Source organism: Miscanthus floridulus, chromosome 13 (assembly GCF_019320115.1).
Source record: "Miscanthus floridulus cultivar M001 chromosome 13, ASM1932011v1, whole genome shotgun sequence".
Taxonomy (NCBI): Eukaryota; Viridiplantae; Streptophyta; class Magnoliopsida; order Poales; family Poaceae; genus Miscanthus; species Miscanthus floridulus.
The window spans coordinates 38,220,753-38,236,602 of record NC_089592.1 but is presented as its reverse complement, the minus strand read 5'-3'; the positions used below and the strand labels follow the sequence as shown (position 1 = coordinate 38,236,602).

Genomic DNA, 15,850 nt, shown 5'->3' with positions numbered 1-15,850 from the left:
CACGTGCAATCCTTTCTTGTTCTATTTCACCGACTGCTGGTGGTTTGTCATTACTGACAACATTGATCAAATCCCCTCGCCTTGGTGGGAAAGATGGGAATTGTGGGAACCCTGGGGCGTGGTCTGGGATATCCAGATCAGTATTCGATGCCTTCATCATCATGATGCTAGAGCTCAGTGTGGACGAAGGCATTAGATGCGATGCTAGATGAGGAGCTAGAGTCACCCTCTTGGACTGTATGGATGGATCCTTCTTGATAATCCTCAATCTGGATCATGTTGACAAAGTTGCGTGGCTTCGACCGAGGTTGATGTATAAAACACAGATCTGAGCGGCGTTGTATATTATACACATAGTTGGAGGTAGCGTTTCATAGGCCATAGGGCTGGGCCTAGTAGTTCTCTGTCGAGGCTTCGTACTCAGAGAGCCAGAGACCCATTGTGGAGGCTGGCCGGCGACTGAGCGGAGCAGCCCTTCAGGAGTAGATATGACCATAAGATCTATACCGAGTCGTGCAGGACGACTGGCCCAAGCTGGTCAGGTAGATCTGTTGTGGGGAGCAGTTACCTGCTCATTAGGTTGACTTTGAATTGAACTTACCAGAGATAGGGTTTCAATGAGTTTGGTGCCGACCCGATCGATGGAGTCGAGCAGGTCGGTGTTGTCGATCTACTTCCCTTTATAGCAGGGGAAGCGGATGACTGGGTTGTCGGCGTGGCTGAAGATGATGCGGGCATGGTCGAAGCTAGATGTATCATGGTCGGAGTTAGATCCACTGTGGTCGGAGCCGTATCCACCATGGTTGGAGCCGTATCCACCATGGTCGGAGCCGTATCCACCGTGGTCGGAGCTGTAGCCGATGCAGGTGAAGCAGCGGTCGATGCAGATTGAATTTGTGCCTCCTCCGTGGTCATGGCGATGAAGTCATCGGAGCCGGTGGTCCAGGTGATCTGACCGACAGTGAACATGAGGCTGTTTGGTGTAGCCATGGAGCCAGGGATGATGACCATCTTGTTCGCTTGGAGAGCAGTACGCACATCCCCTACCTGGCGCACCACTGTCGATGAAATATGGTCGATAGTCTACCTAGGGGTATGCCCAAGGTAGTAGATTGTCAGCAGACAAATGCGCAAGCCATAAACAAGATGGTGATGCAAGACAGACATGAGGTTTTATCCAGGTTCGGCCGCTAAGAAGGCGTAATACCTACAGTCCTGTGTCTGATTGTATTATTGTATGTCAATGAGAGAGATGTTTTTAGAGGGGTCCCCTGCCCGCCTTATATAGTTCGAGGGGTAGGGTTACAGATCTAGAAACTAATCCTAGCCAGTTACAATTGCCATAGGTGGCCAGATAAGGATTCCTATTCTAACCGACCAAGATCTTGCTTGATCAGCCAAATCTGTCTTGACTCCTTGCGCGGTACTCTGAACAGGTTGGTCCGGGCCACGCGTCATCTTTTGGTGGACCGGACCCTCTGATCCGGGCTGGCCCAAGCCTAGCCATAAGGGTATAGGGGTTAATACCCCCACAGACATGCTTTCTCTAGCTCTTTACTTAGCTAATATAGCATCTTGCATTTCTCGTGTGATTGTCCAAGATGGAAGTTGACTTGATGACATAGGGCTTGGAGAAGAAAGTAGTACTAGCATTGCTAACCGGCTTTGCTGTTTCTTTCGCTTAGCATTGTCCTATGAGAGATAGCCTTCGGAGCTACCAAGGAGTTATTACCTAGCTATAACTTAACCTTCCAACTAGTAACTAATTAGTCATCTCTCAACATTAAAGTATCAAATCTTCATTTTTAATAGCCATAACCGCGGTTGATGCATAATGGATGGTCAGCCATTGAAGTCAGTAGAAAGGGGTCACACCGAAGAAGGTCGGTTGATCATCTTGCACATAAAGGTCAAGACTTGGATAGAAAGCTCATAAGCACCAGGTGACCTGTTATAGGACATAATATCCTAGTCCATTTATCATCCAACTAATAACTTGTCCAACTTTAAGTGTTGTGTGCCCTTTTGATCCAAGGGGATGACATAAGTTGCTCACTAGATGACCGACATCATTATAGGGATAGACAAGTAGAGTCACTTGTCTACCATCTCGTGCACTCTATTTATGTTCATGTCAGTGACCTATTTTTCAAAGGTTATCCTTTGGACGACTCTAGAAGGAAAATCCTATTGTATCTGGTTCGACGTATAGATCTTTTGACAAGATAATGAGAGACAACCAAGGAGGAGCTTACGTGAAAATAACACATCGGTGCAGTTCTGCAATGGATCATGACTAGAAACCTCAATACCAGTGCATCTCGAGCAGCATAGTCTTGTGTGTGCACCCATAGGAGGCTCTCAGTTTTGTCGTAGCACCATAGATCACTAATCATGGCACCATTACTGAACATACAACCCACAAGGATTTTCACGTGGCACAAATTTGGTTGCATAGGAGCAAGCACAATGAGAAGGAGGGATAGCAAACAAAGGTAGTCACAAGGTTAGGATTCAACAAGGAGGTGATTCAAAGATTAAAGCACAGCGCAAGAGAACATAGCCTAATTGTTGAAGACAACTGAGTAGGGGACTCTTGCTTAATTTCCATATATGCCTTGTGTCCACCAAGGAGATTACCAGGTAAAGATTAACATGAGATTTGATCTTGACGAGCAGCAAGATGAGATCAAGACTGATAAACATCTAGAGACTTGAAAGAGTTGGAGATTAAACTAACAAGATTCAAGGGACAGAGCTAATGCACTAACTAGGGATTCAGTTGATAAAGCAATGACATGATCTACAAGGAAAAGGTTCCAAAGTAGGGTAGATAGCGATTAGCGTTGCACTAGATCGTCTGTAGAAGAAAGAGGCAGTGAGATCTAACAAGGATTTTTTAGCAGGGTCCTCCCACACAGGAGCAGGACAACCACGACACATGCAAGCATTCAAGGGAACTAAGCTTGGGCCTAAGGATAAGCAAAGGCATGGATAAAGGTCTTCATAGTGCAATGTTCAAGGGTTAGCAACCATGTGTATAGGCTCAGGCCCCTAAGAGAGAACTTAATTGGAAATGACAACCATGAGATTATCAAAACATAGATGTTGTTCTAGGATAGCACTCTTCAACACTCGTATGCTTACCGAGGACAAAAGGGTGACAACTATGGCACTACCTAGATAACGAGCATCCACACCTACATCATGGTCTTAAGTAGCATTTTGAAACACTCAATCCAATTAGCTTAAGGGACTATTACTAAGAACAAAGCTCATACATAACAAGCAAAGCTAATCACACACTATCTTCAAGCATAGCTATTCAAGCAGCATGGGACAAGGCATTTTGGCTAGCTTCACACAAGGAAGATTGTAACATCACATTGATCACAAGTTACTTAGTATTAGAACAAAGTGAGAGGAAGCATATTTATGCACAAGCACAATCATGATGCATGCTCGTCCTATTTGTCCTCATGAAATTGCTAGCCTAAGGTGGCAATCACATTCTATGTCAGGTGGCATAACACGTACTCTCTTGATATATAGCTAGTCATCAGCTACATTCAATCTATGCATTCATGGTTAACGTACCTATAGGCAAATTCATTGCAGCCCATCACCACAAGAGATAAATAAGCACACAATGGAAGCAGTAAACTAAGATACTCTCCATATATACATCCCCAAATATATATACTTCAGTATCCATAGCTACCCAACAGATATACCCATAATTAAGTACCTTCATATATATATGTTTGTAACATGTAAATATTCCAGTAACCACAACTAACTCTCCCCTAGACCGACAGTTGGACGGTCATGCTCTCACAACTCACACTTACCTGGGCGTAGAGGCAATTGATCCATACATTACCATTCAAGCGAATGGCATCCATATAATAGCATGCCATATGGACGATGAAAGTAAAACCCCATGTTAGTACTTAGATAGCCACCTAATAGTCCTTAACTGGGCATAACGGAGGATGTCGCTAGCATAGTTTTGCAAATTAGTTTTGACAAATTTGCCTATAGCTAAAGTTTTAGTCAAAATAGGATTTTTAAAACCAAAACTTGGCTTTTAAAACTATGTACATGACAGTATTATGCTTAATCTTGCTCTGATGCCAGCTGTGATAGAACCGCCCAATTTATACAAGATCAAGTACAACTGTCTGCGCTAACATGTTGACGCGTGCATACTTTCACTTATATAAACCTGGTAGTCCACCGAGTGTCACAAAGGACCTCGGTAAATCAACATCACAACCAAGATCATGTGATTAAGCAAATACACATCACATACTCAGAGTTGCAGCGGAAATAATATTACAAATGGGTTCACAAATAATAGTACAAGTTGGGTTTCAAAACCGATTAGTGAAAACAACATAGCTTTCAATTGATTACATTAATATAAGTTCCAAATACATTGCTAGCATAAGTGACATCCTCAGACAAAAGCATATAGATGAGAAATAAATATAGAGTCACCGAGCCCACCGGCGGTCAGCCACCATCTTTAGCAGGCCAAGAACTTCACCTACAACATGGTGGGATAAACCCTGAGTACTCGAATGTACTCAGCTAGACTTACCCATCATAAACCAAAAATAAAGTGACACCAAGGAGTATGCAAGGCTTCATAGGTGGAGCTAGCTTGACAACATTTTGCATAAAAGCCAAGAGTTGAGCTATACATTTTTACAATTCAGTAACCAAGTTAATTATAGCTATTCATCTCTAGATTAGCAACTAACCTGTGCCAAACATGTGAGATATCATTTAGTAATAGGTAATAGTAACCATAGCCGATATAATGTTGTAACATCATCATCATCATTATAACCATCAAGTTCAATTAAGTGTCTCTATGTTGCCGCTGCTTCAGTCAAGTTCTCACTATCTAGGAGAGACGGCGATTCGAATCGATTCCTACCCAACTAGGGAATTATTCCTAACATAAACCCAATCAACCTGATCAGTGGTTGCCTTAGGGTCACCTTTGGTACAACTCAGGAACAAATTCGTGGGTCCACAGCAGCGCCGCACTCTCAGGGAGTCCACTCTACCAGGAGGTCATTCTCTCCTTCGGAACTTACGCCATTGGCTCTCCGCACATCCTTACTACCGCTAGAGTGCGCACTTTTACTTCTCAGCTTCTAGCCTGAGTTGAGCTACTCGGCTTCATGGTCAGAATGAGTTATCCGGCCAACTAAGTGATAGGCATGCGTTGAACATGACATGAGGATGTAGAGCGCATCGGTCCTTAAACGATATAGATAGGGATAGATCCACACCCGAGACCTCCATGTCTGTTGCTTCTCTATCGACATTGTTGACACCGTTTTTTGCACGTGTCAAAATGATCGGAGTGGACTAATCGGCAAGGGGAAAGTTACTGTATACTTGATAGCCGATGAAAGCCAGCTTGTAAAGATGGTTACCGATAGCTGGTGATGGTCGATGGAGAGGTTGATTTAGACTTGGGCGTTGCCGATGAGGTTGAAGGTGTCATTGTCGATGCCAATGAAGGGAGGCTTGAAGACTACTACTGATGAAACAGGGAGTATGCCGATGAAGGAAGACTTGAGGACTACTGCCGATGAAACAAGGAGTATGCTGATGAAGGAAGACTTGAGGACTACTGCTGATGAAACAGGGGGTATGCCGATGGGAAGGAGGACAGGTGAGATTTCCATCGTAATTGAGGCGGACAGGGAAATAGATAGGAGTTGATTTCCTTTTCTATATTTGTTAGAGTATGATTCATGTAAGAGTCACGTGTTTCCTTAGATATGGGCTTGGTGTCCTAGTTGTGTTTGGTTGTGTCTCTTTAGATCAGGGTATAAATATGGAGTGAGAGGCAATGTAATTAGATATATCAATCAATATCAAAACCAATTTTTACTCCCATTTGCATCTACTTACTTTTCAGGCGACTTCGTCAATTTGCATTATTTTCTCTTTACGAGTTCTCATTGATTCGGTGAGCTGCATCGCTTCAGTGCGACCTTCGGCGATCCTCGAGTTCCGCGTGAGTACCTCTTGGCCGTGACTTCCAGGCGTATCGCTGTTGTCAGGACCAAAGTGCTCGTATCTTCATCCTTATCGATTAACAGGTCAAATCGACTGGCACGCCTTGGATATCGATTCGGGTATTAGCCCTTTGTGTTTGCAGATCCACTTTTGCATCAACACATCTTTTGGCACGCCCGGTGGGACAAACCAATCCTGATCAATATGTTCAATTCCGAGATCGATGTGGGGAACATTATCGCGGTATCAGAAGAAGATCTTAAGGAAGAGCAGAGGCAGGCTATGGAAAAGGCCGTAGAAGAATACAGGCAGCTTTGTCTGAAATCGTTTAGCCTTGAACAAGAGTGGACAAGTCATCCAGAAGCAAGATTTGCCGTTGCCTCGGCAGGTTACCTTTGACTCCAATCCTGGTAAACTTCAAGAGATGGTTAATTCTGCAGTAAATCATGCTTTGATTAATCATTCCAATGTGTTGTCCAATACTGTTCATAATGCTGTGGTTCGAACTCTCAAAGAAGGACAAGCGTCACCGCATTATGTTGGGCCTGCCTATCACCAACCAGAGCCGACATCTGTCAATACTCCATCGGCTCCCTCGGCCGTTGTGGGTATAGAAGTTACTTCTTCTCCAGTATCGGCAGACTTACCTAATATTCAATCTACACCGATACGATCAGATCCGGTACTACCAGGAGGACGAATTTAGCTTAGTACAGATCTATCGGCATCAGCTATGTCAGGCCCTGTGTCTCAGAATAGCCAGATTCCTACTAATTGGTGGGGATATGGTATGCCTCCGGAGTCATCTGCTTTCAATCTTGGATTACCTCAAGTGTTTGACGCAGTAGGAAAAGCTCCTATACCATCGACTGTTTCGTCGATGGCCCAAGTGCCTCAATATGCCACAGCAACTACTGTGCAACCAACTCCAGGGGGTTTCCAGATGCCTTTGGTTCAAACGCCCAGTTCAAATCCATCGGCAAGCTTACTACCGATGCAGCAGAAAGCCCCTGTTATGAGTCAAACTGGGGTTCAGTTTATGCCTCAAGCTGGTTATAATTATCCAACAATGTCAGCAAATTACCAGCCATCGGTAAGTTTTGTACCGATGGGTTCTAATAATGGTTGGTCAGGACAGTTACCTGTTCAACATACAGTTCAGCAAAATCAACAGATTGCAGGGATTCAACAAGGTTATATGCAAGCTGGTGTCCAGAATCAAGCATCGGTAGCACAGCCGATGAATCCTTTCCAACAGGTTAATGGACCACAAGTAACGGCGAATATGCCAATTGCTGGAGATCGTGGGCCACAAAGATATGTGGAGGGATATCAGCAGGCACTTCCTATAGAAATTCAGCCAGTTCATCATCAGGAGGCTGATGCTTTTTGGACCGATAGGATAGCAGAAATTATGAAGGATCAGTTTGGGATAAAGCCCAAGGTCAATACTTATTCTTATCGGACTCCATATCCTCCTGCATATGATTTAATTCCTCTCCCAAATCGGTACAAGGTACCAGATTTCACTAAATTCTCCGGGCAAGATGACACATCAACAATGGAACACGTCAATCGCTTCATTATTCAATGTGGAGAGGCAGCTAGCAGAGATGAATTAAGAGTTCGATTATTTTCATCATCTTTGTCTGGATCGGCATTTACGTGGTTCATTTCATTACCACCAAATTCTATTATTACCTGGGCTGATCTAGAAAAACAATTTCATAAGTATTTCTTTGCTGGAATCCATGAAAAGAAGCTTACCAATTTAGTAAAATTGAGACAGCGCAATGATGAATCGGTAGAGAGCTTTGTGCAAAGACTACGAGATGTAAAAAATAAGTGCTACAGTCTGGTGCTAGGATGATCGGCAACTTGCCGATCTGGCTTTCCAAGGGTTATTGCCACATCTTAAAGACAGATATGCTTCTCAGGAGTTTGAAAGCCTCAGTCATCTTGTGCAAAGGATCTCTGATCAAGATACTAGGGTTTTTGAACCTAAAAAGAATTGGAGTAAAAAGGTATCATTTGTTGAAGAAGTAGGAGATTCTGATTCTGATGAAGAACCAGTTATCGGCTTAGCTGAGTGGGTTAAGAATAAAAAGCCGATATCTTGTCCCTTTGGTCAAAAAGAGCCAGAAAAAGTTTACCTTTGATATCACCAAGGCTCGACAAAATATTTGATCTTCTGTTTCAAGAGGGCCAAATTAAGCTGTCACCTAATCATGTGATCCCATCAGCAGAAGAGTTGAAGAAGATCTTGTACTGCAAATGGCACAATGCAACTTCACACAGTACAAATGAGTGCAAGGTGTTTAGGCAACAGTTACAATCGGCTATTGAATCTGGGAGAATTAAGTTTGGTACTTCCAATGCCCTAAAGACCGATGAAAATTGATCAACACCCTTTTCCAGCAAATACGTTGGAGGCCAAAGGGAAGACCAAGGTATTGACTGTCCGAGGCGGCTGAGAAAAACGCATCAGTGGATCCCCAACATCGGATAACTACCGATGATGCAAAAAGTAAGGGTTTGCTGGGAGAAAGCAGTAGTTCCAAAAAACCTCCTCGACCTGGCATTGTGATTACTCATCGAAGGCAGCAGGAGGGTTGGCGTCAGCATAATGATTGATATCAACAACAGCAAGAAGAAAGACGTCGGGAAGAATGGCATCGGCATAAAGATCATTGGAGGTGCCCGTTTTTTATTCATTGCTGGGAAGAAGGTATTAAATTGCCAACTGTTGAAAATTGCCCTGAGTGCAATGGTTATTATGGGGTCAATCGGTCAGAAAGAAGATTTCAACCTAGGCAATCAGGGTTATTTATCAATGAGCCGATCAGAAGCAGAGCATCAGTGCATGATCGGCTGGGGGGCAGACTTAGTGTACATGAAAGGCTTGGTAAACGCGCTGGATATTTTCCAAGGAATCAAGAGGAGCTTGAGGAAATGGCAAATGCAAGAGTTCCCGATGAGGAAATATTCTACAGGGACCCTAATATACGCCGTGTAGAATCGACTAGGACCTGTTATCAGCCGGTTTGGAAAACCAAGTTTCCTCGATGGTGCCCGGAGGGTCTAACAAAGACACAGAGAAGGAGGATGCAACGTGAGCGTCAGGAGGATTTATACCAAGAGGAAAATTCCTCCAATGAGAGGTCCGGTCATCAGCAGTGGCAGGTAAAACACAAAAATAAGGGTCCATCGGCAGATGTTAATATGGTATTCATGTTGCCGATGGAATTTTTGGCACTATCTGATAATGAGGAAGAAGTTGTTCTCTCTGATCAAGTAGCTCAGTTGACACTAGATCCAATGATGGCTGTTTTTGAGAAACCTACCGATGACGAGAGACAGCATCTTAAGGCTTTGTTTGTGAAGGGCAGAGTTGATGGGCAGCCTGTGTCTAAGGTACTTATTGATGGAGGGGCTGCGATTAATATTATGCCTTATGTGATGTATCGGAAACTTGGTAAGGGAGATCAAGACTTGACCAAAACCGATATGATGCTGAAAGATTTTGAAGGCAATGTGTCACCGGCTAAAGGGGCAGTATGCGTTGAATTGACCATCGGCAGCAAAACCTTGCCGACGACGTTCTTTGTTATTAACGGCAAGGGTGCATATAATCTGCTTCTAGGGAGGGATTGGATTCATGCTAATTGTTGTGTTCCTTCTACAATGCATCAATGCCTCGTACAGTGGATTGGGGATAAGATTGAGGTTGTCCCTGGTGATTCTTCTTATATCATCGCATCGGCAGAGTCAGATACTTATGAGCGAACTAAATGCATATCAGGAGAAGCTTGGGAAAAAGAGTTCCTTAGAGTTGCTGATTATGAAATTCCACCGATCCAAGCAGTCGGTTCTGAAGAAGAGTTTTAATGGATAGGTTTGCCGATGATGGAAAATTAGGTCAAGGGTTCACATCGGCAGATGATTTAGTAGAAGTAGATATCGGTGATGGCGATAGGCCAAGACCTACTTTTATTAGTGCTAAGTTAGATTCCAAGTGTAAGCAGCAAATAATTGATGTGTTAAAAGAGTATAAAGATTGTTTTGCTTGGGATTATACTGAGATGCCTGGGTTAGACCGATCGGTAGTTGAACATCGGTTACCTATCAAATCTGGATTTCGGCCACATCAGCAGCCAGCGCGCCGATGCAACCCTAATATACTTCCTGATATTAAGGCCGAAATAACTAAATTAATTGAGGCAAAGTTTATTCGGCAGTGTCGATATGCAGAGTGGATCTCTAATGTGGTTCCTGTTTATAAGAAGAATGGAAAGCTTCGTGTTTGTATTGATTTCAGGAATCTCAATAAAGCCACACCGATGGATGGCTATCCAATGCCGATTGCTGATTTGTTGATTGATGCTGCAGCCGGACATCAAATTATCAGCTTCATGGATGGTAATGCAGGCTACAATCAAATATTCATGGCTGAAGAAGATATTCCCAAGACTGCTTTCAGATGTCCAGGTCATGTGGGGTTGTTTGAGTGGATAGTTATGACGTTTGGTTTGAAAAATGCCGGCGCTACTTATCAGAGAGCTATGAACTTTATTTTTCATGAATACATCGGCACATTAGTAGAGATCTACATTGATGATGTGGTGATTAAGTCTGGAGATATCACAAAACATCTAGCCGATCTACGAAAGATACTGGAGTGTACAAGGAAGCATGGATTGAAGATGAATCCTAATAAATGTGCATTTGGTGTATCGGCAGGTCAATTCTTGGGTTTTATGGTGCATCAGCGGGGCATCGAAATCAGTAGGAAGTCTATTGATGCAATTAACAAGGTGGTTGCTCCTGCCAATAAGACTGAATTGCAATCTTTGATCGGTAAGATTAATTTCATTAGAAGATTCATATCTAATCTGTCGGGTAAGATCAAGGCTTTCAGTCCATTACTTAAATTGAAGGCCGATCAGGAATTTGTATGGGGAGCTGAGCAGCAGTTAGCCCTCGATGAAATTAAGAAATATTTAACAAATCCTCCAGTGCTAGTTCCACCTCAACACGGGAAGCCTTTCAGGTTGTATTTGTCAGCTGATGATACTGTTATTGGTTCAGCTCTTATTCAAGAATTTGAAGGGAAAGAACGTGTTATTTATTATCTGAGCAGAAGATTAGTGGATGCTGAGACAAGGTATTCGGCCGTCGAAAAATTATGTCTATGTTTATACTTTTCTTGTGTCAAATTGAGACATTATTTGTTATCTGCCGAATGTACGGTCATATGCAAAGACGACGTAGTCAAGTACATGCTGTCAATGCCGATATTAAGTGGTAGAATCGGCAAGTGGATTTTAGCATTATCAGAATTTGAACTACGTTACGAATCGACCAAGGCAGTTAAGGGGCAAGTTATGGCTGATTTCGTTACTCAGCATTGTAATACAGTGGACTCTCTGGAGATTGCCCCTTGGACACTTTTCTTCGATGGTTCCACATGCGGTGAAGGAGCAGGTATCGGCATTGTGTTGATTTCACCTCAAGGAAGGAAGTATGAGTTTTCATTGCCGATTGTTGCTACATCGACAAACAATCAGGCTGAATACCAAGCCTTGATAAAAGGGTTAGAATTACTGAAGGAGATACGTGCCGATGCTGTTGAAATCTTTGGTGATTCTATGCTAGTTATAAATCAATTGACTGGAATTTATGAATGCCGAAGTGAAGCTTTGATTTCGTATTATGAAAGATGTTTGCAATTGTTGAAAGGATTTAGAGATTTTCGTCTTGAACATATCTCTCGGTTGCATAATGAGGAAGCTAATCGACTAGCTCAGCATGCTTCAGGGTATCAGCCTATTCAGGAAGTGCTAACATCGGCAGTTGATACCGATGACTGGAGGAAGGAGGTTGTCGATTATTTAAAGGATCCATATAGAAAGGTTGAGAGACGTATAAGGTTCCAAGCTACTAAGTATGTGCTCCTCGATGATGAATTATATTATCGAACTATAGATGGAGTTTTACTTAGATGTGTTAGCAGTGATGAATCGAAAAGCTTGATGGGTGAAATTCATGAAGGAGTGTGTGGGGCGCATCAATCGGCTTTCAAGATGAAGTGGATGATCAGAAGGAATGGGTACTATTGGCCGACTATTCTTGAAGATTGTTTTAAATATTTTAAAGGATGTCAGGGGTGTCAAAAGTTTGGTAATATTCAAAGAGCGCCTGCATCGGCTATGAACCCTATAATCAAACCGTGGCCGTTCCGGGGATGGGCTATTGATCTCATTGGTCAGATTTATCCGCCATCGAGTAAAGGACATAAATTTATTCTGGTTGCTACCGATTATTTCACAAAATGGGTTGAGGCAATTCCTTTAAAAAAGGTGACATCGGTTAATATGATTGATTTTGTGAAAGAGCATATTGTCTACCGATTTGGTATTCCTCAGACTATCACTACCGATCAGGGCACTATGTTTATATCAGGAGAATTTGATGAGTTTGCTGTAGGTATGGGAATTAAAGTTTTAAATTCTTCTCCATATTATGCTCAAGCTAATGGTCAAGCTGAGGCTTCTAACAAAGGGATCATCAAACTCATTAAGCGCAAAATTGAAGAAAATCCTAGGAGGTGGCATACAGTATTAAATGAAGCCTTGTGGTCATATCGGATGTCATGTCATGGTGCAACCAAAGTAACGCCTTATCAGTTAGTATATGGACACGATGCAGTATTGCCTTGGGAAATTAAAATTGGCTCTAGGCGAATACGTTCTCAAAATCAGCTGACAGCCGATGATTATAATACCCTTATGAAGGATGAGTTGGAAGATGTGGCGGGTCATCGGTTAAGGGCTTTAGTTAGCATCGAAGAAAATAAGAAAAGAGTAGCCAGATGGTATGACAAGAAGGTGAAGATAAAGGAGTTTGCCGATGGAGATCTGGTCTGGAAATTGGTTTTACCGATTGGGACTAAAAGTTCAAAGTTTGGAAAGTGGTCTCCTAATTGGGAAGGTCCATATCGGATAAATCAGTCTGTTCCTGGTAACGCATATATTCTAGAAACCCTCGAAGGGGTTGTGTTTCCTAGAGCATTAAATGGAAAATATTTAAAGAAATATTACCCTAGTATCTGGATGGATGCATAAAAGTATAAGTGCCGATAACAGTCCTATCGGCTAGAATTATGCAAGGATGTCAATGTCTCATAAAGTGCCGATACAATAAACAAGATTACAAGTTCAACAAGGATTGGATAGCTAATATCGCACGCAGGCGAATCTGCTCGGCTTCCTCCATTTCTTTGATATCGTCATCGGCAGTACCCTCCACAGGCTTGAGTTTTTTCTTCATGGCCAAAGCTTTGCGAGCCTGGATATCTCTTTCTTGCTGAAGGGCTTTGATGGCATTGGGTAGCTGGCTTTCTTTTTGTTGAGCATGAGTTAAGGCTGCATCGACTTCCTTCAATTCAGCCAATAGAGCCATCTTCCTTGCTGATAAATCCAAGATTTTCTGCTTAAGTTCAGCACCCGAAGTCTGCAAGTTGCCGATGCCCTTGTGCTTCTCATCGGCAATTTGTTTCAGTTGTAGCATCTCTTCTTTGAGTTGAGCCTGAGCTGCTCTATCGGCAATACGTTGAGCAGCCCGTTGATATTGTAGTTGGCGACTCTCTAAATGGGCTGCTGGGAAGAGTACTTCTTCAACATCGGCAGGGACCTGGCCACGGATTGTTTTGAAAATTGCCTTTGCGGGGTCCGAGTCATCTACCAGTTGGGCGGTATCCTGCTGTAGCAAGTTCAGGAGAGCTTCCAACCTGGACTTAGTTTCTGCCGATATTGTTCCCAGTGCAAGGGAAGAACTTGTTTCCTCTCCATCATCGTCAGAGACGTCAATAGCGAAGGAGAATAGGCTGTTTGGGGAGTCTTGTTCCTGAGGAAAAGGAAAGGAGGTCAGTTAAGGATAAGTATGAGTATTGTAAATCAGCTAGGTTAATCGGTTTACCTGTTTCAAGGCGATTTCCTGTGCTTGACTAGAGGAAGCAACCTGGAGTATGTCGTGTGGGGGATCGGTTGAGCTTGCCGATGGGATATACTCTGTGACTTCATCGGTGGTTGGCTCTTGAGGTATGATGACCGATGACATTGGGGCAGATGTAGGGATCGGCATGGACCTTTGTCGTTTTGGCTGTGCTTCAGCATCTGTTAAAGCTTTGCGCTTTGCTTGGGCATCGGCAACGATTGGCTGGAGGGCATCGGCACTTGTTGATTGTGAAGCTTGGACATCTGGTACGCTTGCCGATGTACCCAATTGTTGCTGCAAAACAAGTGTAAGGTATGATATTTAACAGATAAAATGTAAAGTTAAGAAGATACCTCTGAAGGTTCGTCAAAAGAAGTGGTGCTTGATATCGGAGGAATTGCCGATGACGATCCAGCAGCAGCTCTTACCCCCTGGTGATTAATGTTAATATAGTTTGTGATCGGCATGAGTAGAAATAAACAAGGTTGTTACCTTGAATGCCTTGACCAAGGTTGTAGCAGCAGCCGATGGAGTGGCCCTGGCTGTAGCCAATTTGGACTTGGAGGTGATGGTCTTGGTACGGATCTTCTGGTGAGTCAAAGCGGCTAAGGTGGGAGCGTTGTAGCCGATCGGTGATATCGGGGAAACAGGCCGAAGATCGAAGGGTTTCCCACTTTTGCTCATAGTTGGTGCTGGGTTGTTAACCTGTCACGAGAGAGTTAGTTACCGATATATGAAAGGAAAAAGCGGAAGGGAGCTAAAAGGAACTTACTGCGTCATCGGGAATGGCGTATTCAGGGTCGATCATGTGCCGATATGTGTGAACAGATGTTGCAAACAGTTGTTCCTTCCACTCTCGCCACCATTGCTTATATGACTCGGTGATGAAAGATACTGGCGTCCAGGTGGATATATCAACATCTGTAGTATCGGCATCGGGGGAGAGTTGTACTACCTTGTTCCAATCTGTTCCGCAGGTAATTGTTTCCCTGGGTTTGATCACATCGGCAAAGCAAAGTTTGATTGGCAGTTGCCCAAAAGCCAATTGACGGGATACTGCCGATGGGTTGTAAAATTCATACGTAATGCTGGTGTTTTTCCCGCTACCAAATGTATTTACTGGGATTACCCTGGGAGTAATGATGGCCATCATGAGTTCCTTATCCTGATTCAGAGTGTCATCGGCAAAGTTGAAAAGAAGGGGGAATCTGTTTTCTTCGTCAATATAAGGTACCCAGGCCCTATGATCACGAGAAAGACCATTGTAGAGGCTCTGGAAGAATCTGCCGATCTGGTCTTCATTGGCCTCTGTTCCAGGAAGGACAATTATGGCTTCACCAAAATTGAGGGGTGAGCGTGTTGCTGATTCATCATCCCCAAGCACATGGTCTTCAGCAATTTCTCGTGGGAATTGTTGGGCAAAAAAGTCCCATTGCAGACGTTTGTGCATATGGGCATTCAGCCACATGTTGATAAACCACCACGGGCCTCCTAGGTTGCCGATGGGTTCGCCAAGCAAAAGTTTCTGAGACACTTGATGAAGAAGATGATAAGTGGAGCTCAGAAGGTATCGGCCAAGAGGAAACCTTACACCATTAGCCAAAAGTTCAGCTGCGGGGAGGAAGGCGTTGGTTGGTCCTACTGATCGACCACAGAAGATAAATTTTTCTAACCACATATTCAAGAATGTGGCATGTTCCCTCTGGTTAAGTGTCCCAGTCTTCTGGTATTCTTGAATGTATCCCGTCCAACCGCCGATGTTGCGGGTATTCACCCTATATTCAGATTTTCTACCATAAATGGAGCC

At 43.4% G+C, this 15,850-nt stretch overlaps 1 protein-coding gene across 1 annotated transcript; it reads right to left on the bottom strand.

The window, feature by feature from the left end:
• Positions 1 to 13,126: 13,126 nt before the first annotated feature.
• On the bottom strand, positions 13,127 to 15,441 carry LOC136502225 (uncharacterized). Its single transcript, XM_066497687.1, has 5 exons — positions 14,816 to 15,441; positions 14,536 to 14,748; positions 14,397 to 14,474; positions 14,026 to 14,337; positions 13,127 to 13,953 (listed from the first exon to the last, which is right to left on the bottom strand). The coding sequence occupies exons 1-5, from the start codon at positions 15,194 to 15,196 to the stop codon at positions 13,258 to 13,260; spliced, it is 1,680 nt and encodes a 559-aa protein (XP_066353784.1). The 5' UTR covers positions 15,197 to 15,441; the 3' UTR covers positions 13,127 to 13,257.
• Between the last annotated feature and the right edge of the window lie 409 nt (positions 15,442 to 15,850).